General features: G+C 36.1%; 1 protein-coding gene, 1 non-coding gene and 1 pseudogene across 9 annotated transcripts in view; 1 reads left to right on the top strand and 2 right to left on the bottom strand.

The window, feature by feature from the left end:
• RALGAPA1 (Ral GTPase activating protein catalytic subunit alpha 1) overlaps positions 1–23,710 on the top strand; it is a 276,648-nt gene that overhangs the window by 34,739 nt on the left and 218,199 nt on the right. For all 8 annotated transcript variants that reach the window (XM_007986490.3, XM_007986488.3, XM_037983898.2 and 5 more), the window contains exons 2-8: positions 259–369; positions 968–1,017; positions 5,139–5,196; positions 13,573–13,616; positions 15,323–15,500; positions 18,617–18,732; positions 23,299–23,437. In XM_007986490.3, coding sequence (XP_007984681.1) covers positions 259–369; positions 968–1,017; positions 5,139–5,196; positions 13,573–13,616; positions 15,323–15,500; positions 18,617–18,732; positions 23,299–23,437 — 696 coding nt within the window. The remainder of the gene's footprint in view (positions 1–258; positions 370–967; positions 1,018–5,138; positions 5,197–13,572; positions 13,617–15,322; positions 15,501–18,616; positions 18,733–23,298; positions 23,438–23,710) is intronic.
• LOC103229880 (glutamyl-tRNA(Gln) amidotransferase subunit A, mitochondrial pseudogene) lies at positions 9,302–13,524 on the bottom strand (annotated as a pseudogene).
• Positions 19,059–19,195, bottom strand: LOC119619173 (small nucleolar RNA SNORA31). Its single transcript, XR_005235605.1, has one exon. It is a non-coding gene; the product is annotated as a small nucleolar RNA SNORA31 (small nucleolar RNA).

Below are 23,710 nucleotides of genomic sequence, written 5' to 3'. Positions count from 1 at the left end.
TTTTTTTTGTACGATTAATTATTTTGGATAAGTTTTTCTGAGCCATTGTTTTCTTGATCAGTTTTTAAAATTAAAACTAAAATCTGCAAAGACTAAAGTTTTAAGAATGAGGATATAGACATAGAAATACATATTGTAAATAATAGAATAGAATTTTAGGAGCAGTTCTTTGACTTTGAAGGAAACTTGTCGCTGAATATTTGCTAAACTTGATTTAATATACATGTAAATAAACAGTAAATTGTTTTTATTTTTCAGAGAATGCAGAATCTATTGATCTTAAACAGTTTTTCGACCAACATTTTTCACATATATACTATGTGTTCTTTGAAAATTTTGTGACTATTGAAGCTAGTCTTAAACAGAAAGGTAAGATGCTAACATATATCTTGGCTTATGTTAATATTTCTAATAATTGTCATAAACATAACTTAAAGACTCTTGGACATATTGTTTCATTTATTTTTGTCAGACAACTTTTTGCTTTCCCTCTCACACTATTATCATAGGGCTAGTGACCTGTATTTGAAAGACAACTAACGTGTTAGCGTTACTATCCTTATTACTTTACAATGGCTTTGAAGATTTACTTTTTCACTGGTCAGGTTGATTTGTTCCCTCATTCTGCCTTCTTTGGTTCTGCCCTAGGAGCATGTGACACGTTTGAGCAGTCGTTTTCATATTTTCATTTTCAGAGCTTATTTGAAGTTCTTTGTAATATGTCATGATTTGTTTCTAGACATAAATATGTAGAACCTAAATTTAATTACAGTACTCAAAAGAGTAAAGAGAGTGACTATGATATTGTCGCCACAATGAATGGAGTATGCTTTAAATATTTTACTAGATAATTGCTGGGGGAAAAAAAAAAACCTTCATTCTTGAAATATTTTAAGTTCATTAAGTGATTGTTAACAATGAGGGCAAAATGATATGTTTTAAATGTTTTCTTATAAAAATGTTTTAGGTCACAAGTCTCAAAGAGAGGAATTGGATGCTATACTTTTTATTTTTGAGGTAAGTGCTTCTGAATCTAACTTTTCCCTTTTTCAGAAATAATTTTTGGAACATACAAAGGGATATATTTAAATTATAAAACATGTAATGAAACACTGTGAATTCGCCAGCCTTTCTAAGAACTAAATCTAAGTTTTTAAAATATGCCTGACTGAATCCTATACTTTTTGAGGTACAGTGTATTACTTTTTGGTGCAGATATAATTATGTTTTTATACATTTGACACCACAAAATTGGTATGATATTCAATGTGTTTGCAAACGATGAAACTTTTAATTTGTCAGAGGTTTAGTGAAATGGAAAACTTGTTTTTGTTTTAACTCCAAAACATTCTTACCTAAGAAGGTATATTACTGTAGCTTTTGTGTGCCTAAGGGACTTATTGTTTTGGTTCACTGCGTTTCATTGCAAACTTGTTTAAAATAGTCTTAAATATTTTAAAAATTGTCATTTTACATTAGATTGGAGATGGGGCAAGTCTATAAATAAAAGTCAGGAAACATAGCTCATAGGTAAATGAACAAAATTTTGATGCTCTGCTAATTTTTTTAAAAAAAATTTATCACACTCTTAAAAATTAAGACCCTTTCACCCCCCTTTTAAAATAACTCCTTGCTCTTGGCTGTGTGTGGTGGTTCAAAGTAATCCCTGCACTTTGGCTGAGGCGGGAGGATCATTTGAGCTCCGGAGTTAGAGACCAGCCTGGGCAGCACAGCAAGACAGTCTCTACTAAAAATCAAAAAAGTTAGCCAGGCATGTTGGTGGCAGGTGCTTGTAGTGGTAGTGACTCAGGAGGCTGAGGTGGGAGGATCCCTTGAACCCAGGAGGTTGAAACTGTAGTGAGCCGTGATTGTGCCACTGCACTCTTGGGCAAGAGAGTGAGACCCTGTCTCAAAAATAATAAGAATTCACTCTTTAGTATTTTGATATAATTTAGAAGAATTTGAATAACATCATTTTTATGTCTCTTAGCCGTTGATTTAGTTAAAGGGGGGAAAAAAAAGAATTTTTCAAGAGTTCCCAACAGCAGTAACACTGATGTTAGTATCTGTTCTGCAGTTAATTTTCATTAGTCTTGACCCCTGAGGAATTTGATTATATTACTTCCTGAAGTGTTTGCATGAACTGTTCACAAGGAGAATATTGAAACATACATGCTTTGAGAAAGAGTAAAAATATCCACAGAGAAAGCAAGCTAATGATTCCTGGAAAGTATTCCTTCAAATGTTCATGCTTGCCTTAAATTCAGGAAACTGAGATGATTGCTTAGTTAATAGAAGTCCTTTTGGAGTATTTCTTATATGTAAAAATAACTATTTTTCTCTATGTAATATATACTGATTATTTTTTATTCTTTACATAGAAATGTTTGTCTTTAATGGATCACTAAATTTTACTAGAAAAAAGATCTGAGATACCAGGTTTTCATCTTTTGAAAAAATCATTTAATTTTTGTGCTGACGTTCTTCTATTTATAGTGAGGGACCTCTACCTTTAGAAACTAAGGATGAAAAAGAAATCATAAATAAAGTGATTTCCTTTTTCTGGAACAAAAAGCATGATTATGTAATGTTAATAATATTATGGTAGAGGATTTATATTCTGTGCAGTTTAGGGCACATGTAATCTCTTTAACTTTTTATTTACGATATAAAAAGATATAAGGGGCTAAATCTAAAGTATAATTATTAGTCATAATTTAGAAATGCTTTTGAATAGTTTACAAATTTGTCTTTTCAACTTTTCTATAATTTTATATCTTTCTATACAAAAATAAATATAATTATGCAGTTGTTGGCCAGCTGTGGGAGACATAGGGAGGACAAAGGTAAAAGAGTTTATGTGTCTCATGTGGGACCAGCATTTATCTGTGTAGAACTTTAAAATTTCTTTATCATCCTTTCATGTGGAGTTTACTAAAGAAGATGATATCAAAGAGAAGACAAGGAAGTATAAAATATGCGTGTCATCCTTTGATCAGTATATTATCAAGGTAGAGGTTTTGGAAATAGGTGAATTGAATTTGGAACCTCTGTTCTTTCACTTTCTAACTTTGTAACCTAAGTGCACTACTTAACCCATTTCTTCATTTGTTGAATGAGATAAACAAACCCTCCTTTTGAATGATTGCAAGGATTAATGCAAGGTATATTAATTAATATATCATTATATAATAAAGTGCCTAGTGTTTGACCTTATGAGCATTCATTTAATGGTGTTCTAAATAATAGTAAGAACAGCAATAACAACAAACACACAAAAATGTCACTCAGCAAGTGGATGAGTATTGAGAGCACTGTTTAGTAGTAAGGTAGCTCTTGATCAAGAATAATCCACACAGGTATAATATTAAGGGAAATAAAAGGCAGAGTTTTGAACATATTTGTGTAAAGATTTTATTACTAATTAATGGAAACCTATATATGTTAGCTTAACTATAGGGCTCCTAAAATTGTAAATCCTGCTCTCTGTCCAGGTGCAGTGGCTCACACTTGTAATCCCAGCACTTTTGGAGGCCAAGGCAGGAGGATTGCTTGAGGCCAGAAGCTTGGGCACAGCCTGGACAACATAGTGATACTCCATCTCCACAAAAATAAAAAATAAAAAAAAAATTGAGCTGGGCATGGTGGCACACACCTATAGTCCTGTTTGGGAGGCCGAGATGAGTGAATCGCTTGAACCCATGAATTCGAGGCTACGGTGAATTATGATCACACCACTGCACTGCAGCCAGGGTGACAGGGTGAAACCCCCACCTCTTAAAAAAAAATTTGCTCTCTGCCGGGCGCAGTGGCTCAAGCCTGTAATCCCAGCACTTTGGGAGGCCGAGACGGGCGGATCACGAGGTTAGGAGATCAAGACCATCCTGGCTAACACGGTGAAACCCCATCTCTACTAAAAAAATACAAATAACTAGCCAGGCGAGGTGGCAGGTGCCTGTAGTCCCAGCTACTCAGGAGGCTGAGGCAGGAGAATGGCGTGAACCCGGGAGGCGGAGCTTGCAGTGAGCTGAGATCCGGCCCCTGCACTCCAGCCCGGGCGACAGAGCAAGATTCCGTCTCAAAAAAAAAAAATTTGCTCTCATACCTATATCCATCATAGCATCTAAATACCTTTAGTTTCACATGATTAACTCAGTATAAATATTTGATGGGGTTCTTATGAAATCAAAATATTTGCTCTAGGATTATCAAAACAGGAGAAAGAACCATTAGAAGAAAGAGAAAATGTCACAAATATTAACATCTGGAAGAATTGAAACTCATCATGATATCCACAATATAGAAATTCTAAGAATTGCTAGACATAGGGGCACGTGCCTGTATTCCCACCTTGTTGGGAGGCTGAGGCAGGAGGATCGCTTGAGTCTGGGAATTCAAGGCTATGGTGCACTATGGTCATGCTTCTGAATAGCCAGTGCACTCCAGCCTGTGCAACATAGCAAGACTCTGTCTCTAAAGGGGGAAAAAAAGAAAATCTAGAAATAGTAAATAAGTATTTTAAATATATTAGAATTAGCGTTTAATCATTAGGAAAACATATACCTTCTATATTATTGTAAAAGATATATTTTGTTAATTTCTTGTTCCAAGTACTGGTTAGTATTGCTTATTGTTTTTTGAGATTTTCAAATAGTGATCAACATGCTAGTGCTAAAATAATGTCAATACTATCAGATTAGCTTAGGTACTATTTTGTAGTTTTTTGTTTGTTTTATTTTGTTTAGAGACAGAGTTTTGCTCTTATTGCCCAGGCTGGAGTGCAATGGTGTGATCTCAGCTCACTGTAACCTCTGCCTCTCGGGTTCGAGCGATTCTCCTGCCTCAGCCTCCTGAGTAGCTGGGATTACAAGTGCCTGCTGCCACACCTGGCTAATTTTTGTATTTTTAGTAGAGACGGGGTTTCGCCATATTGGCCAGGCTGGTCTCGAACTTCTGACCTCAGGTGATCCACCCACCTCGGCCTCCCAAAGCACTGGGATTACAGGTGTGAGCCATCGTACCTGGCCTATTTTGTATTTGTTATACTTAGTGAGCCCTTTAATTTTTCATATTTTGCAGGATGTGAACTCATTACTTGGTTTTATTCTTTTCTTTTTTCTCTTTATATTGATTTTTAGAAAATTTTACAACTTCTTCCAGAAAGAATTCATCAGCGATGGCAGTTTCATAGTATTGGTGAGTAATTCAAGTATGTATTTCATATTTGAAACAAAGAATAATATATGAAAAATGCTCTTTAATGGGTTGTTAGTTGAAATGAATTAATAGGTGATGCTTTAGTAAAAAGAAAATAAAGAATACAAGAACAGATTGACTAGGAATATAAGAAAAATTATAGATGAAGGGTTTGTAGTCAAAATGCCATAGGAAGTTTTTGGATCCACTGCTTCCTTTATTCTGATACATTAACAGTGATGATAAAACTATAAAACAAAAAAGCAAGATTAGCGTCAAGACAAATATCTCTGTGAATCAGAAATGGAAGAAAAATGCAAAGTGCCAAACAGAATGGACATTTGTGTTGTTTCTAGTTTCTTTACTTATTGTTTGCTAGTTATATTTGTTTTATTGTGTATTCCTTTGGATTTACTACTATGATAGGGTTATATCTTCTGTGAATGAGTACAGTTACTTTTTTTTTTTTCTAATTGGATGCCTTTAATTTCTTCTTTATTTCTTTTTTGTTTATTGTGCCTCCAGTACAATATTGAATAAAAGTGGCAAGAAAGAGCAGACATTCTTACATTATTCCTGATTTCAGGGAGAAAGATAATGGTCAGTCTTTCACCATTATATATGATTTTAGCTGTAGTTTTTTTGTAGATGTCTTTTATCCAGTTGAAGACGTTCTGTTCCTAGTTTGAGAGTTTTTAATCATAAGTATACATTGTAATTTGCCAGATACTTTTTCTGCGTCTATTGATGCGATCATTATCAGTGTCATTGGTGCTTTTGTCATTTATTCTATTAATATTGTGTATTTTACTAATTGATTTTCAAGTGTCAAACCAACTTTCCATCCCTGAGGTAAATCCTATTTACTATTTATAGTCCTTTTTATTTGTTGCTTGTTTCAGTTTGCCTCTCTGTTTATGATGAATATTGTACTGTATTTTATTTTGTCGTCTTTATTTGGCTTTACTATTAAGATAGCTATAGAAGTTTAGAAGTGGTCCCTCTTCTGTTTTCTGAAAGAGTTTGTGAATGAGTGGTAGGTAGCATTTTCTTCTTTAAATAGTTGATAAAATTCAATAGTGAGGCCATTTGTACTTGGACTTTTCTTTGTGATATTTGTAATTATTACTTCAATTTCTTTACTTGTTATAGGTTTATTCAGATTTTATATATCTCTTTGAGTCAGTTTGATAATTTGTTTCTTTCTAGGAACCAATTTGTTAGTATAAAGTTGTTTAAGTTACTCCTTTATAGTAATCCTTTTAATTCTCATAGGGTCAATAGTGATGTCCCCTTTCATTCTTTTTTTTTTTTTTTAACATTACAGAAACTATTTATTTATTTATTCATTCATTCATTCTTTAGTGGTTTCAACTTTATTTTTAGATTCAGGGGATACATATGCGGATTTGTTACTTGTGTTTATCTCATGATGCTGAGGTTTAGGTTATGATTGATCCTGTCACCCAGGTGGTGAACATAGTACCTAATAGTTTGTTTTTCAACCCTTGTCCCTCTAGTACTTCCCAATATCTATTGTTGCCATTTTTATGTCCGTGAGTACCCAGTGTTTAGCTCCCACTTACAAGTGAGAATATGTGATACTTGGTTTTCTGTTCCCATGTCAATTTGCTTTAGGATAATGGCCTCCAGCTGTATCTATGTTGCTAAATGTTGCTACAGAGGACATGATTTTATTCTTTTTAATGGCTATATCCGCTTCCTCCTTGATTTTGGTCATTTATGTCTTCTCTCCTATTTTATCGGCCAGTCTAGCTATTTGTCATATTTGTTGATCTTTTCAAAGAACAAACTTTTGATATCATTGATTTTCTTTATACTTTTTCTGCTTTCTATTTTCTTGTTTTCCATTCTGGTCTTTGATTTATATATATATATATATATATATATATATATATATATTTTTTTTTTTTTTTTTTTTTTTTTTTAGATGGAGTTTCGCTCTTGTTTCCCAGGCTGGAGTACAATGCCACGATCTCGGCTCACCACAACCTCTGCCTCCCAAATTCAAGTGATCCTCCTGCTTCAACCTCCCAAGTAGCTGGGATTATAGGCATGTACCCCCACACCCAGCTAATTTTGTATTTTTAGTAGAGATGGCGTTTCTGCATGTTGGTCAGGCTGGTCACGAACTCCCGACCTCAGGTGATCCGCCCACCTCTGCCTCCCAAAGTGCTGGGATTAAAGACGTGAGCAACTGCACCCAACCTACTTATTTTTTGTAGTACTGTATTTGTTTTTTTTTTTTTTTTTTAAGAGACAGGATCTTTTTCTGTCACCCAGGCTGAAGTGCAGTGCTGTGATTGATCATGGTTCACTGAAGCCTTGAAATGGGCTTAAGCCATCCCCCCACTTAGCCTTTTAAGTAGCTGGGACCACAGGTGCACACCACCAGGCCCGGCTCACTTTTTAAAATTATTTTTTTAGAGACAGGATCTTGCTTTGTTGCCCAGGCTGGTCTCAAACCTTCAGCTTCAAGCAATCCTCCTACCCCAACCTCCCAAAGTGCTAGGATTACAGGTGTAAGCCATCATACTCGACCTCTTATTTTTTATAAAACATTCTGTGGCAGGCCTGATGCCCAATGCCTGTCATCTCAGCCCTTGGCAGAGGCTGAAACAGAATGATCACTTGAGGCCAGGAGTTTGAGACCAGCTTGAGCAACATAGTGAGACTCTGTCTTTAAAGACAAAAAAAAAAATTTTTTAAGTTAGCCTCACTTGTTGGCATGTGCCTGTAATCCCTGCTACTCGGGAGGCTGAGGCAGGAGGATCACTTAAGTCCAGAAATTCAAGGCTGCAGTAAGCTATGATCACACTGCTATACTCCAATTTGGGTGACAGAACGAGACACAATCTCTAAAACATGAAAATAAGGACAGATACAGTGACTCATGCCTGTAATCCCAGCACTTTGAGAGCCTGAGGCAGGTGAATCGCTTGAGCATAGGCGTTTGAGACCAGCCTGGGCAACATGGTGAAACCCCATCTCAGAAAAAAGTACAAAAATTATCCAGACATGGTGACTCCTTCCTATAGTCCCACCTCCTTGGGAGGCTGATTTGGGAAGATCATCTGAACTTGATGAGGTCAAGGCTGCAGTGAGCCAAGGTCATGCCACTGCACTTTAGCCTGAGTAAAAAAATGATACCCCGTCTCAACAACAACAACAACAAATTAATTAAAAAAGAGAGAAATTCTGCTTGCTTTGGGTTTAATTTACTATTCTGTAGTGATGCTATCTTGGCTCACTGCAACCTCTGCCTCCTGGATTTGGGCGATTCTCCTGCCTCAGCCTCCTGAGTAACTGGGACTACAGGCACATGCCACCACATCCAGCTAATTTTTGTATTTTTACAAAAATTAGGATTTCACCATGTTGGCCAGGATGGTCTCGGTCTCCTGACCTCGTGATCCACCCTCGTCAGCCTCCCAAAGTGCTGGGATTACAGGTGTGAGTCACCGTGCCTGGCCCTGTTTCTAGTTTTTTAAGATGTAACCATAGAATATTAATCTGATAGATTTCTTCTTTTCTGATATAGATATTTAAAACTATAAATTTCCCTCTAAGCTTTGCCTTAAATCCATCCCATAAATTTTAGTATGTTGTGTTTTCATTTTCGTTCAATTGAAAATATTTTTTCATGTTTTTTTTATTTCTTCTTCAACCTGTAACTTATTTAAGAGTGTTATTATTTTTAAGCTCTTCAAATATTTGATGTTTCCACAATTTTTTTCCTTTTTGATTTATAACTTAATTCCTTTGTCATCAGAAAAAATATTTTTGCATGATTTTAATCTTAAAGTTATTGAGATGTTTTGTGGCCCAGAGTATAGGCTCTCTTGAAGAATGTTCCAGTGTGCTTGGAATGAATGTTTATTCTAGAGTCATTTAAAATATTAAATTTAGTTTTCAATATGGCATTCAATAAAAATTATTAAATTAATGTATGGCAATTATGTAATCATTGAAGAACAAGAAAGGACTTGAATGAATAAATGGAATTTTGTGCAATATTCATGGGAGATAAACTTGATAGTGTAAAGGCAACAGTTTTTTAAAAATTTGCATGATATATTTATCCCTACTGTATTAGAGAGATAGAGACTAACTTTTCATTTTCAAGGATTGATGAACAATCATCCATAAGTTCTTGAAGTTGAGTAATAGGAAACTTGTTTTTCAAACCATTTGGCTACTGTAAGAAGTTGCTGGTCACAAAATGCACGTCCAGTAAACTACAGTCCTATTGGCAACCCTTGGTTTGAGAGTACAACAGGGATACTCACTGCTGGCAGTCCTGCCATGTTTACAGGTTGTGTAAAAATAGCATCCTGGGCACTTCCTGTTCTGTGGTCTTCTTTGATGAACTCCAAGTATGGTACTGCCTCACTCAAGGTGGTGTGGGAGTTAGCATACTCCAGAGTTAAAAGCATTCACAAAATCATTAGCAATGAGACATCTCACTTTCTGTGCTTTGATGAAATAATTTTTATATTTTTATGTTAACAAGAAAACATTTCCTGAGAGAATTCTTCCTCTTACAAAATCATTGAACCCTTCTCATCTGGTTGCAACATCCATGGCTTCAGTAGACACATCAGTGTCACATCTGTGACCATATTGTAGCCCATCAAATCTTGCTATACTCGATGCTGCTTCTGATATGCATAATAGATGGTAGCAGACAATTGAATAAGTGAACTTCAGTTACTTTGGTCCCCTCAGACTCAAAGAGGTCAGCAGCTTTGGACCAAAGAGACTGTTCTTCACTTGATAATTCCAGTACAAGATATTCCTTTGGAATTCCTATACATAGTTTGCTCACATTTGTCAAACTGGGAAGCATGAATGGTTTAACAGGATCCTGTACTGTGGTAGAATCCTTAGGGTCGTGTCCAGCCAGTACACCCAAGACAATTGCTGTATCATCCACACATCTGGTTAAGAGTCCTTGCACATCCATCAGATTCTCCGGGGAAATGAGACCATGATGGAAAACTATTTGAAACCAACAAGCCCACAGTAGGCAGCAGGATTTCTGATCAGTCCTCCTGTATCTGATCCTAAAGCCGCATAGCATGTGAATGCCGATACGGCAACTGCACTCCCACCTGAGCTTCCTCCAGTTATCAGCCAGTCTGAATCTTCATTCTCAAAGTGGAGATTCTACTTCCTCTTTTCTCTATATTGTTTTGAATAACTCCAGGGTTTTTTTTAACTGGTCCAAATACGCCATCTGTGTTTCCAGTTCTCATAGCAAACTCATCTAAATTTGTTTTTCCATTAGTAGAGTTCCCTAATCCAACAACTTCGGAACTACTATAGCATTACCTTTCAGCATATTTGATGCACATGTAAGACAATTTTTGGCTGGGTGCAGTGGCTCACGCCTGTAATCCCAGCACTTTGAGAGGCCAAGGTGGGTGGATCACCTGAGCCAAGGAGTTTGAGACCAGCCTGGGTAACATGGAAGTACCCCAACTCTACAAAAAAAAAAATGGAAAAATTAGCTGGGTGTGGTAGTGTGTGTCTGTGTTCCCAGCTACTGGGGAGGTGAGAGGATAGCTTGAGACAAAGAGGCTGAGGCTGCAGTAAGCCATGATTGTACCACTGCAGTCCCGCCTGGGTGACAGAGCAAGAATCTGTCTCCAACAAATGAATTTGTTAAGTATATTAACATTAATATTAAATGTATATACCGTGTATATAAAATATATATCATGTATATCAAATATATATACACACACACATATAACAATTATTAACATTCCTGTAGGGATTTTTAAATGTAGCCTAACAAATTTATCTTAAAGTTTATATGTAAAATAAAAGCCAAAGCAATTGGGAAGAATAACAAGTCGGACCAAGAGGGTGGTGGTGGTGGCTATTTTCATGCCTGATAACAAGATAAATTATAAAATTATACTAACAAAGACACTGTTACTGATGTAGGGATGGATAAGTGGGTGAATGAAAAGGAACATGGAGATGAGCCAAAGACCTAAGCTTATGTATGGAAGCTTGAAATATGATTGAGATGGCATTTTAGTTCATTTGAACATCATAAACCCCAAAATAGTACTATACTTGGTTTTCCATTTGCAAAAAAACGAATTCTCTTCCACCCACAAGGAAATACATTTCTGATAGATTTCAGGACCTACATGTGAAAAGCAACACATAAAAACTTTTTGAAGTGAATATTTAGTTTATAATTTTAATGTAAGGAAGGATTTCTTTAGACATAGAAAGAACACGTAAGAAAGAAAAACATTGGCAAATTGATTATATTAAAATTTAAGGCCAGGCAGGGTGTCTTATGCCTGTAATCTCAGCACTTTGGGAGGCCAAGGTGGACAGATCACTTGAGCTCAGGAATTTGAGACCAGCCTGGGCAACATGACAAAACCCCATCTCTACAAAAAATACAAAAATTATCATCCAAGCATGGTGGCATGTGCCTTTAGTCCCAGCTATCTGGGGGCTGTGGCAAGAGGATTACTTGAGCTCAGGAGGTCAAGGCTGCAATGAGCCATGATCACGCCACTGCACTCTAGCCTGGGTGACAGAGTGAGAACCTGTCTCAAAAAAAAAAAAAAAAAAAAAAAAAAGAATTAAAACTTATCTGCATCAGAATATACCACCTCCCCACCCAACAAAAACTTGAATTGTTTGGGAAAATATATTTTCAATTCATAGAAACAGACACAGAATTAGTAATACAGAAGGAACTCCATGTATATATATATAAATATAAAGAAAGCCAGGTGTAGTGGCCCACACCTGTAATCCCAGTACTTTGGGAGGCCAAGGTGGGAGGATCACTTGAGGCCAGGAGTTCCAGATCAGCCTTGGCAACATAATGAGGCCCTCTACAAAAAGTACATAAATTAGCCAGACCTGGTGGTGCACATCTGTAGTCCCAGCTACTCAGGAGGCTGAGGTGGGAGGATCACTTGAACCTAGGAATTTGAGGCTGCAGTGATCTATGATTGCACCGCTATTCTCCAGCCTGAACTCCAGAATGAACAACAGAACAAGACCCCATCTCTTTAGGGGGGAAAAAAGGACAACTAAATTTAAAATTGTACAAAGGATAAAACAGGGAAACCTTGAATGGCCAAATTAAAAGATGTTCAGTGTCGCTAGGAAATATCAAATGAAAGCAATATTAAGATAGTTAACATACATCAGATTATCAAATATTAGAGCATCTGTCAATGTTTTGTGCTGCCAACAATATGGTACTAGAGCCCTCCCATATACTGCTGGTAGTACTATTAATTGTCACAACTCCTTTGGAGAGAATTATCTAATATTTGGTAAAGCTGAAAGTGATTTTATTCCTATTTATATACCTCAGGGAAACTCAGGTGTGTACAGGGAATCATGAACAAGAACTATTTATTATGGTACTCTTGGAATAGCAAAAATCTGAAAACAAACCAAATGTCTTAATATAAAGATGATAAATAAATTTTGGTATGTTCATACAGTGGAATAGTTTGCACTTCTTAAAATGTATTAACTAGAGCTACATTGATAAGTATAGATAAATATCTTAAGCTAATGTTGTATGTGAAAAGTAACTTATAAATGACTTTTAAAAAATAAATGACTTGTATGAAACAGTTTATATTATTTTTATGGATTTATAAATGTGTAGTAATAATATAAAAATATTTTTGGAAATGATTAATACCAAAGCCTAGATAATGGTTTCCTCTGGGGAAGAAAGGAACAGTATGATTTGGGCCTCAGTGATACCTGTACGGTAAAGTAAAACATTGGAGATAATGCAGGTAAGTGAAACAAACATGGAACTATGTGTAGATTTATTCATACTGAATGGTGGTTCTCATGTTATTTTCAGTATTTTATTGTAGGTTTGAAATACTTCATGATTGAAAAGAAAAAAAAATTAATGACTTTGTGCAACTTAGAAAATTAGTATAATGGAAATATTTGTTAGGAAATATTACAGTTAAGGATGTTCATATGGTTAACTAAATGAAAATTTTCTATAGTGGATTTCATTTGGATAGTGATAAAGTATTTTATTCTTAGTCTAAATAAGAGATTTATAATAGATTGTTGTGTTAAGTGCAATTTTGGGCCTAGGTTTTGTTAATTAAAAAAATCATGTTTAATTGCAATAAAGCATGTGTTGAAAAGGTGATTCTTTTTATATGCCCTTCCGATCCCAAGTATGGCCAGAAGGATATAAAGGTCACCAAGAATAATTTGGAGGTTGCCAAGGACTTACTTAAAAGTGTTTTCAAGTCCGACCGAGAACTCTGACATTTACAAATAGATAAGATGTGAATATTTAAAATCATGTTTTCTTTTCAGGTTTGATTTTAAAGAAACTACTTCACACAGGAAACTCCTTAAAGGTACAACTGTGTTTATTTTCTATGACTTTAAAAATACTGAGTAGAACATACATGCCACCTGTTAACACTTTTCATACCTAAACTTTTTCCTAAAGATCTTTGAATTGTCTTCAGTTTATTTAATTGAAATGAATTCACTTAAAATGTAGCAAGAGGCCAGGTGCAGTGGCTCACTCCTGTAACCCCTGCACTTTGGGAGGCTGAGGTGGGTGTATCACTTGAAGCCAGGAGTTGGAGACCAGCCTGACCAACATGGTGAAACCCTGTCTCTACTAAAAATACAAAAATTAGCTAGGCATGGTGGCAGGCGCCTGTACTCACAGCTACTTGGGCAGCTGAGGCAGGAGAATTGCTTGAACCCTGGAGGCGGAGGTTGCAGTGAGCTGAGATCACGCCACTGCACTCCAGCCGGGCGGCAGAGTGAGACTGTATCTAAAAAAAAAAAAAAAAAAAAAAAAGTAACAAGAGTTTGTTTGACAAACCATTCTAGGTTGACTGGGGACATTGAAAAATTGTTGTACTTTGCCACTCAGTGGACTCATTCACCAGCAATCTTGCCTCTTTATGGTCCCCAGAAGAAAAACATTATTTAGTCATTCGACAGATTATTCTTCATTCCACCATAGCCACTATTAGATGTAGAGGGAAGTAGGGGAGATACATATATATATATATATAAACGTTTTTGTTTCTTTTTCATTATGTCATTGTACTGTAATAAGAGAAGCTGCCCATTCCGAAAATATCTTACTGTAGGTTAGATAAAGTAACATTATTACAGGGGCTTTTGACTTCATGGCTTGGGTATAAAAGTACAAAGGAATAAGCCTTCCTGTAGCTTTTCTCCTGTTATCTGGCTGAACCGTGAAAGTGACAGCAGTTGAATACCTTTGACAGTGGCCATGAACAAGCTCTGATAAGGTAATTTCCGAAGCTATCAGTGAGATTACATAGTGGAAGAATGAGTGTTTTGCTTGTCAGAGATTGAATTTTCCTCTATTTCTTTTACTGTTTTTATGCTGAGAGAATGTTCATTAATCAATTAAAATATTTATTGTCGTCTGTGTACAGGGTATTGTTTTAGGTGCTTTAATAGAGTAGAACAAAGTTGCTATCTTGGAGCTTAGAATCAAATAATAAGGAAATGAGATAATTTCAGAGAGGTTTTAAATAATTTTATTTAAATAATTTAAATCACTTTATTTTAACTTAATAATTTTAATAATTTCAGAACTTTTCAGGGGCAAGAACATTGAATTCGCAATGTGCCAGGATCCCCATAACCATTCCTCCTTTTACCAAACTCATTCTCACTACTAACAGTCATTGTTCTCTCTCTTCTTGCTTCTTGGATTAGACTGGTGGTGATGGGAGGTAGGCAAGGAGGGAAGCAGACAAGAAGGAAATGATTTTCTAATTTTTATAAATGGAAATTATAGAATAAAAATTACCTGATGCCTTTAGAGAACAAGTTCATTCTATACTTGTTAAAAATCCGTGCATTTGTATTTCCAAATAATGATTTCAATAGATGCTATTGATATGTCTTGTCTCTCTCCTCTTCCTCAACTTCCCTTTCCTTCCCTGCCTGGCCTTTTGAAAGTATCATTCTGTAATCATCATCTAGAGAACTTTGTTTTTCAAAGGAAGGAAGGATTTCCATTATAAATAAAAATACTGTCTATTTTCATTTTATTTTATTTTAGATTAGGCGAGAAGGTGTTCGTCTTTTCTTACTGTGGTTGCAAGCTCTTCAGAATAACTGTAGCAAAGAACAGCTCTGGATGTTTTCATGCTTAATCCCTGGATTTTCAGCACCACAGTCTGAACATGGACCTCGAACTTTAGATAATCTTATTAATCCTCCACTCAACCTTCAAGAAAGTAAGATTCATGGGATGTTACCTGTCAGTATGTTTAAGCTTTCTATGTAGTCTCTTAGTGTATTTTTTCAAATGTCTGTGCATTAATTAACTGGGTAATCCAAGGCAATGTTTTAAAGCATAGCTTTTACTATTATTCAGGTATCATGAAGTCAGCAGATCAAGAAAGCTGTTGAAATAATAGTTTGTTACTCACAGTTCCCAAGCGGAAGGGGCATGCCATGCCACAAGGGCTACTTGGAGAAGTACCAGAGTTGGTCAGGAGGCAGAGGGAACTGGGAAAAACATGGGCAAGAGTCTTTATTATGATTTCTGTGGCAAGAAACAGGCAACCCAAGTTAAGCAAGTTTAGGATTAGCTAGTTTGAATAATTCCAGTGGGCTGTAGGGCGTAAGAATTGTCCCTAGTTGTCTAGTACCCAGTCCTTTTGTAATTAGGGCAAAGGAGTAGTCACCCTGAATGTGAGTGTAGAGGAGGTGGTAGGGGTGTGGGCTCTGGATTGGTTGGTTTGAATATGAAAGGCATGCTCACAGGCTAGTCACTTACTGTCTCTAGGAACTGGCTAGCCCTGGGAAGGACATATTCTTTCTAGAATCAGTAAGGCTTCAGAGGTGTAAGCATCAAAAACCTGCGGTTAATACAAATCATTTAACATTTTTCATTAGTTACTATTACATATCACCTTGTATCCTGGAGTTAATTGGATATACATTGAAGTACAAGTGTGTTTTATTTTGTCCATTAGATATGACTGTGAAAATGTTATATGTAAATTAAATTTTTATAAATTTTCATAAATAGTATTGCTATTTAAAAATTTATAATTTCAGTGATGTTTAATTTTTGCTTTCATTCATTAGTGAGTCTTTGTGCTTTTTACCTTTTTTCTAATATTCTTTTTTTTTTTTTTTGAGACAGAATCTCACTCTGTCACCCAGGCTGGAGTGCAGTGGCGTGGCCTTGGCTCACTGCAACCTCTACCTTCTGGGTTCAAACAATTCTTCGGCCTCAGCCTCCCTAGTGCCTTGGGCTATTGTTGCCTATGCTGTAGTGCACTCCCATGATCGGCTCACTGTGACCTCAGACTCTTGGGCTCAAGTCAATAACGGACTACAGGTGCATGCCACCCACCACACCTGGCTCATTTTAAAATTTTTTGTAGAGATATGGGGTCTTGCTATGTTGCCTGGCTGGCCTTAAACTCCTAAAGTCAAGCAGTCCTCCACCTTTACCTCCCAAAATGTTGGGATCGCAGGTGTCAGCCACTATGTCTGGTCTACTTAACAGATGTTCTATAAGCATTTTTTCTTCTGCCTCTCTTTATAGAGGGGTTTTCTTTCATCACTTTTTTTTAAGAGGTAAGGTCTCAAAGTTGTGTTGCCCAGATTAGAGTGCCGTGGCTTTTCACAGGTGCGACCATAATGCACTGTAGCCTTGAACTCTTGGGCTCAGGCAGTCCTCCAGCCTCTTCCTGAGTAGCTGGGACTACAGATGCATACCACCACACCCACTCTTTCATCAGTGTTTTTGTGGATGACTTTAAAAATAATTATTATTCATTTTAAATACATTTGTGACTGACTTCTGCCCCTTCTCTTTTTGAGAATAGAAGTTTTGCTTTTTAGTCTATAAGATGTGGAAAATATGGAATCTCTGTATACTCCCCAGTGGAGACTAAGACATATTTATGGGAAGAGTGAGTATTAAGGGGATTTTTATAGCTTCACAAAATAAAGCTTTCATAAAGTGTGTTCTTCTGTATGATGACAGTGGTCCAGGAAGTCCAGAGTACAGATGATAAAGTTTGTACTTTCTTTTCTTTCTTTTTTTTTTTTTTTTTTTTTTTTGAGACAAGAGTCTCACTCTGTCGCCCAGGCTGGAGTGCAGTGGCGCAATCTCGATTCACTGCAACCTCCACCTCCCAGTTCAAGCAATTCTCATGCTCCACAGTAGCTGAGATTACAGGCACGTGCCACCACGCCAGGCTAATTTTTTGTATTTTTAGTAGAGATGGGGTTTCACCATGTTGGCCAGGCTGGTCTCGAACTCCTGACCTCAGATGATCCACCTGCCTTGGCCTCCCAAAGTGCTGGGATTATAGGCGTGAGCCACTGCGCCCGGCCTAAAGTTTGTATTCTTAAAGAATAATTTTTAAAAATGAATGGCAGAATAACATACCATGTATTATTTAAGAACTGAAATCTACCTCTGTTGTGAGCTTGCTGGTTGATATTTACTGAGAGTCAGGTTTAGGGACCTACATGTGTTTACCAGGTACTAATTGTTCAGCTTAGGAAATATTTAAGAGATTTCAGCTAATTGTGGGTTGACTTTCTTGCATTTGCATTTGTTATAATGAATTTTTTTGAACATCTGAAAAGTAAAAAATATAAAACTTTCTTATTTTGTAAGTGTTAACAGATTGGTACTTTGATAAATAACTGCATTATTACAAATGTTTGTGATCTTATGGAATTTTTGTAATGGCAGTCTTCATGTGAATTTCAAATTGCCAGAAGTTCTTTCTCAACTGAGATGTTACATACTTGTAATCGCTGTGTTATTTGTCTGTCCATCCCTTTGTCACATTCTCTCAATCAAGGGTTCACAAAACAGCTGATTATTAAAATTTGTGGCCAGGCACGTTGGCTCACACCTGTAATCCTAGCACTTTGGGAGGCTGAGGTGGGCAAATCACCTGAGATCAGGAATTTGAGACCAGCCTGGCCAACATGGTGAAACCCCATCTACTAAAAATACAAAAATTAGCTGGGTGTGGTGGCAGAAGCCTGGAATCCCAGCTACTTGGGGGGCTGAGACAGGAGAATCGCTTGAACCTAGGAGGCGTAGGTTGCAGTGAGCCAAGATCGTGCCATTGCACTCCAGCCTGGGTAACAGAGTGAGACTCCATCTCAAAAATAATAATAATAAATAAATAAAATTTATTGTTGTGATCAACTATCAGGGATGATCTCAAGATTTATTTCAAGGATCAGTCATTAGAAAGTTTTCTAGCAATTTTCATTGCATACACATTTTGCAGTTAAAGTTTATTTGGTTATATTATTGTTTACTAAATTTGTTTCGTAACTATACTATTCTTTTGTCTTTGGATAGCTCAAGTCACTATAGAAGAAATCACTCCTCTTGTCCCCCCACAATCAGGAGATAAAGGGCAAGAAGATCTCACAAGCTATTTTCTTGAAGCACTTCTAAAATACATAGTAATTCAGGTACTTGTTATCTTCTTTGATATCACACTCCTTACTATCCTATATGGGTGATTCCCTTTTCTCTCTCTTACCATTATTCTATCATAGTAGATATTTGCTTGTTTTCTTTTCGTCAGGGAGGTTGGAGGGGAAGGATCAATGGCTTGCTTTTAATTAGCTTTAGCTTTTAAGCTTTTGCAAGTGTAATCAACCAAGTGATGGTGGTAGGGGATATTTCCTACACTTGTCATGTAAACTCAAATTTTAGATTCTTCTTTGGGGTAAAATAGACTCTTCACTCTACAAGGGTATTCCTGAGTTACAAAAATTCTCTCTTCATGTTTTTTCCCTGTATTCCTCTATTCATCCTTGGCTGCCATAATAAAAAGGACAGAAAGTACAAGGACTTGTTTTTCTTGCATCTGTAGTGGAAACCTTAGCAGCAGACAGTAACTGCTCCAGGTTCATCACATAGTAGATGCATATATTTGCTTATTTTCTTGAAGAAGTGACAAATTTTTGCTACTGAAAATACGTTAATATCTCTTTCTCAAATCATTGGAGGGATGATGACACTCTTAGGAATCCAGACAGGGACATTTTTGTAGACTCTTTATGTGTATACCTTCTTATGTGAGACAGTTGCGCTTATTTTCTAATCCTTTCATTTGTAATCAGCAGTTGTGATACTTCAAATGAAAAGCTGAAAATTGTTTGATTTAGGAATCAATCTGCCAATAGGGAGGCGGGCTGCAGGATGATCAGGAGAAATGTAATTTACACTTAAACCTGTTTGTATCTTTTGAATTTCTAGGTGCGTGTATTTTGCAAGGTAACCTATTCACCTTTAGATATAAAATGTACATACCCTGATTGATGAAAACGCTTTTATTCGCACATTTCTTGTAACGGCTCCAAACACAAAAATTCCTTATACCTCAGAAACAAACATTATAAAGTTGATTTGGACCCTAAACTAGATTGCCAGAGTTTGAACCCTGATTCCACATTTTACTAATAGTGTGGCCATTGGCAAATTACTTAACCACTTGCTGTTTCTGTGTCCTTATTTGTAAAATAGAGATAAAAATAACACCATTTTGGTGTTTGAGGCCTAAATAGTGAAAAGTGCTCAGAATAAAATATTGCACAGCACACCGTAAGTGTTCTGTAGTGGGCAGATGTTATGATCATCATTGTTATTACTAGTTTTTCTTTAAAAAATACTTTTGTACTTCGTATAGATTTTAAATATTGCTTTACTGATTTATTGAGCTATAATTGATACACAATAAACTGCAACATTTGAAATTTAATGAATTTTATTACATGTATATATCCATGAAACCTTTACCACAATTAAGATAATGTATATATTTATCACCTCTAGGAATTTTCTTGGATCTTTGTTTGCTTTTTTATTTGTTTGTTTGAGACAAAGTCTTGCTCTGTCACCCAGGCTGGAGTACAGTGGCCCAATTATAGCTTACAGCAGCCTCAACCTCCTGGGCTCAAGTGATCCTGCCACCTCAGCCTCCCAAGTAGCTGGGACTACAGACCACTGAGCCGGGCTAATTAAAACTTTTTTTTTTTTAGAGCGATAAGGTCTCACTCTGTTGCCCAGGCTGGTCTCAAACTCCTAAGCTCAAGTGATCTTCCCACTTGAATCACAGCCTCGCAAAATGCTGTGATTATAGGTGTGAGCCACCATGCCCCTTGGATCCCTTTGTAATTCATCCCCTTGAATTACTACATCATCATTTTATCCTTAGACATCCATTGATCTGTTTTTTGTCATTATAGAATAGTTTGCCTTTTCCATAGTTTTATGTAAATTTAATCATAGGGTACATACTTTTTTTGGTCTTGTTTTCTGTTTGATTATTTTGAGAATTGTCTGTCTTGTACGTGTCGGTAGTTTGCTCCTTTTATAGCATTCCATTGTGGGGGATGCACCAGTTTATCCAGTTATTTGTTCATGGTTATTTGAGTGGTCTCTAATTTTTGGCTATTTAAAGTAAAACTGCTATGAATATTGGTAAACAAGTTTTTGCGTGAACATATAACAGTAGAATGGTTGGGTCAGATAGTAGGGGTATATACTGACTATTTAAGAAACTAGCAAACTGTTTTCCAAATGACTGTACCTTTTTACATTCCACCAGCAATATGTTAAGACTTATACAATTGCTTCATACGCTCACCAACAGTTGGTATGGTCAATTTGTAATTTTAGCTATTTTAGTGAATGTGTAGTGGTATCTCATTATGGTTTTAATTTGTATTTCCCTAACAGCTAATGGTACATTGAATATCTTTTTATGTGCTTATTTTTCATCCATTTATCTTGGATGAAGTATCTGTTCACTTTTTTTTGCCCATTTTTAAATTGGGTTGTCTTATTAAGTTTTTTATGTGTTTTAGAAAGAAGTCCTTAATCAGATGTATGTTTTGCAAATATTTTCTTCCAGTAGCTCGTCTTTCCATTTTCATGGCAGTTTTTTAAGAAGTTTTTTGTTTTGATGAAGTCCACTATACCACTTTTTTAATGGATCTGACTTTCAGAGTTGTTTCTAATCTTCGCCTAATCAAATGTCACAAAGATATTCTCCTACGTTTTCTTCTTGAAGTTTTATAGTTTTTTTTGGTTTTACATTAAGGTCTGTGGTCCATTTTGAGCTAATTCTGATGTATGAGCAATATTGGCCTTAATCCTTTGATTAAGGTAGTGTCTGCCAGGCTTTTCCAGTGTAATATCAGTAAGTATTGCACTGGAAAATCAACAAGTATTTTGTGGGAAGTACTGTGTAGCTACCTAAATATTACATTTCTTATAGAAATTTCACACGTTTTAACATCCATTGAAGGCTTTTGACTTTGTAGTTATGAGGGTTATTACCAAATGGTAATTTTTTAAAAACAGCTTTTTTGAGATATGATGCACATTTCATACAGTTCACTCACTTAAAACATACAGTTCAGTGTTTTTTAAGTATATTCACAAGGTTACACAACCATCACAGTATAATTTTAGTGCTAATAAGAAACCTCATACCCATTAGGAGTCAGTCATCCCCAGCCCTAGGCAAACATGAATTGATTTTCTGTCTCTGTGTATTTGCCTGTTCTGGACATTTCATGTTAATAGGATCATACAATATGTAGTCTTTATTGACTAGCTTCTTTTACTTAGCACATGTTTTCAAGGTGTATCCATGTTGTAGCATGTATCGATACTTCATGTTTATTGCGCTGAATAATATTATATTGTATACATATACAATATTTTGTTTATCTCTTCATCAGCCAATGAATATTTGAGTTATTTCCACTTTTTGGCCAACTGGTGATATCAATTCCATCATTAATTCTACATTCAAGAGTTGGCTACATACTGTAGGAAAAAGCTTTCTCCCCTCCCTGTTTGTTTACTTACTTATTTATCTCAACATGAATTTATGCATTCCTGTGAATTCATGTGTTAGTATTTACTACAGTTACTAATTTTGATGCTCAGATTGTCCTAAATTTGTCTAGTGGAAGTTCCTTCAAGCTGACTCCTATGCCTTTGAATTGTTTCCATCTTTGAGCACTTCCATACTTCCTGGCACCACAAGATGTTCCAAGCTCATCTCATACCTTCCTTGCTCTCTCTGGAATCTGCTGCTTCTCTAAGCTGTCATTCATTTTAATGAAGAATTGTATTCACAGACACAGACACACACAAATCCATATTCCTGTCTGTCTGTCTGTCTGTCTGTCTGTCTATCATAATGTTAATTCATACCCATTTTCCAAATTTCGATCTAGTACCACAGGGTTCGTTCCCATTTCTTCCTTTCCATATTTATAACTCTTACCTGTCAATGAGAAATGTGGCTCATATTATTCTCAGTGTATTTACTTATTTAATCAGTTCCCCCTTGTGTATGATCAATCTCCTGTTGCCACCATTGCCCTCCTCTGCAGACATTCTCCTTAACTTGATTGGGTTCCATTACCCCATTCTGGGCCTTTGCCAACCACCTGCTTGGATGTCTTTCTCGTACCCTATATTATACTACTGTATCTCTTTCTGTCCTCACTTCTCCCACTTCGTGGACACCCTCCTCACCCCTCTCAGACTGTGAGTCCCCACTGGGTTCCTGCCTCTGCTGTACCCTCTTTATGGATGCCTTGTGTCCTGTGCTCAGGCTCTGATTATCTGCACTTGACTGCTGCTACTGCTTACATACACACACTCCTACCACATATGCTTATGTATTTTGTATGATTTTTTAGGCTGAATTATTCAGGAAGGGACAAAAAGGAGAGAACTTTAATATTTTTGTCATTAGTAGGGCCAACTTTTGTATAATTTTCATAGTTTTTTGAAGCACACTTCTAGGATATTTTAAAAATATACGTAATGTACTTGTTTGACATTAGACCAATTTAAAAGATTTGTCCTTACGCTATGTATCATGATCTTTAGTGTTAACAATTCAGTGTATTGCAACCTTTTATAAGCTTGTTTATAATTGCTAATACTTCCTTTTAAGAGATTCTTTCTTCTGGAATGATTCTAATTATATAATTTATTTTTAGGTAAAAAGTTTAGAATGGAAGAACAAAGAAAACCAAGAAAGGGGATTTTCATTTTTGTTTTCACATTTTAAGAAATATTACTTGCCTTATATTTTTCCAAACATCTGTAAGGAAAACAGTTTATATCATCCTATACTTGGTAGGTAATGTTTGGAATTTTCTGAAAGAACACACATAAGAGTAAAATAATCTCTCACTGTAAAGTTGGCATTTGTTACTGCAGGAAACTGATCATATTTAATACTTGTATTGGTTGGTACAGATATGATACCTAGATTCATACTGAAAGCAAATTTATATTAATAGGAAATTTTCAATGAGAATGAGTTTTTTTTTTTTTTTTTTTTTAAAGAGACAGGGACTCACTCTGTCACCAAGGAGGCTAGAGTGCAATGGCATGATTATAGTTCAC

This window comes from Chlorocebus sabaeus, chromosome 24 (genome assembly GCF_047675955.1).
Source record: "Chlorocebus sabaeus isolate Y175 chromosome 24, mChlSab1.0.hap1, whole genome shotgun sequence".
NCBI lineage: Eukaryota > Metazoa > Chordata > Mammalia > Primates > Cercopithecidae > Chlorocebus > Chlorocebus sabaeus.
The sequence above is the reverse complement of the archived record's forward strand: the minus strand, read 5'-3'. Positions and strand labels throughout refer to the sequence as shown.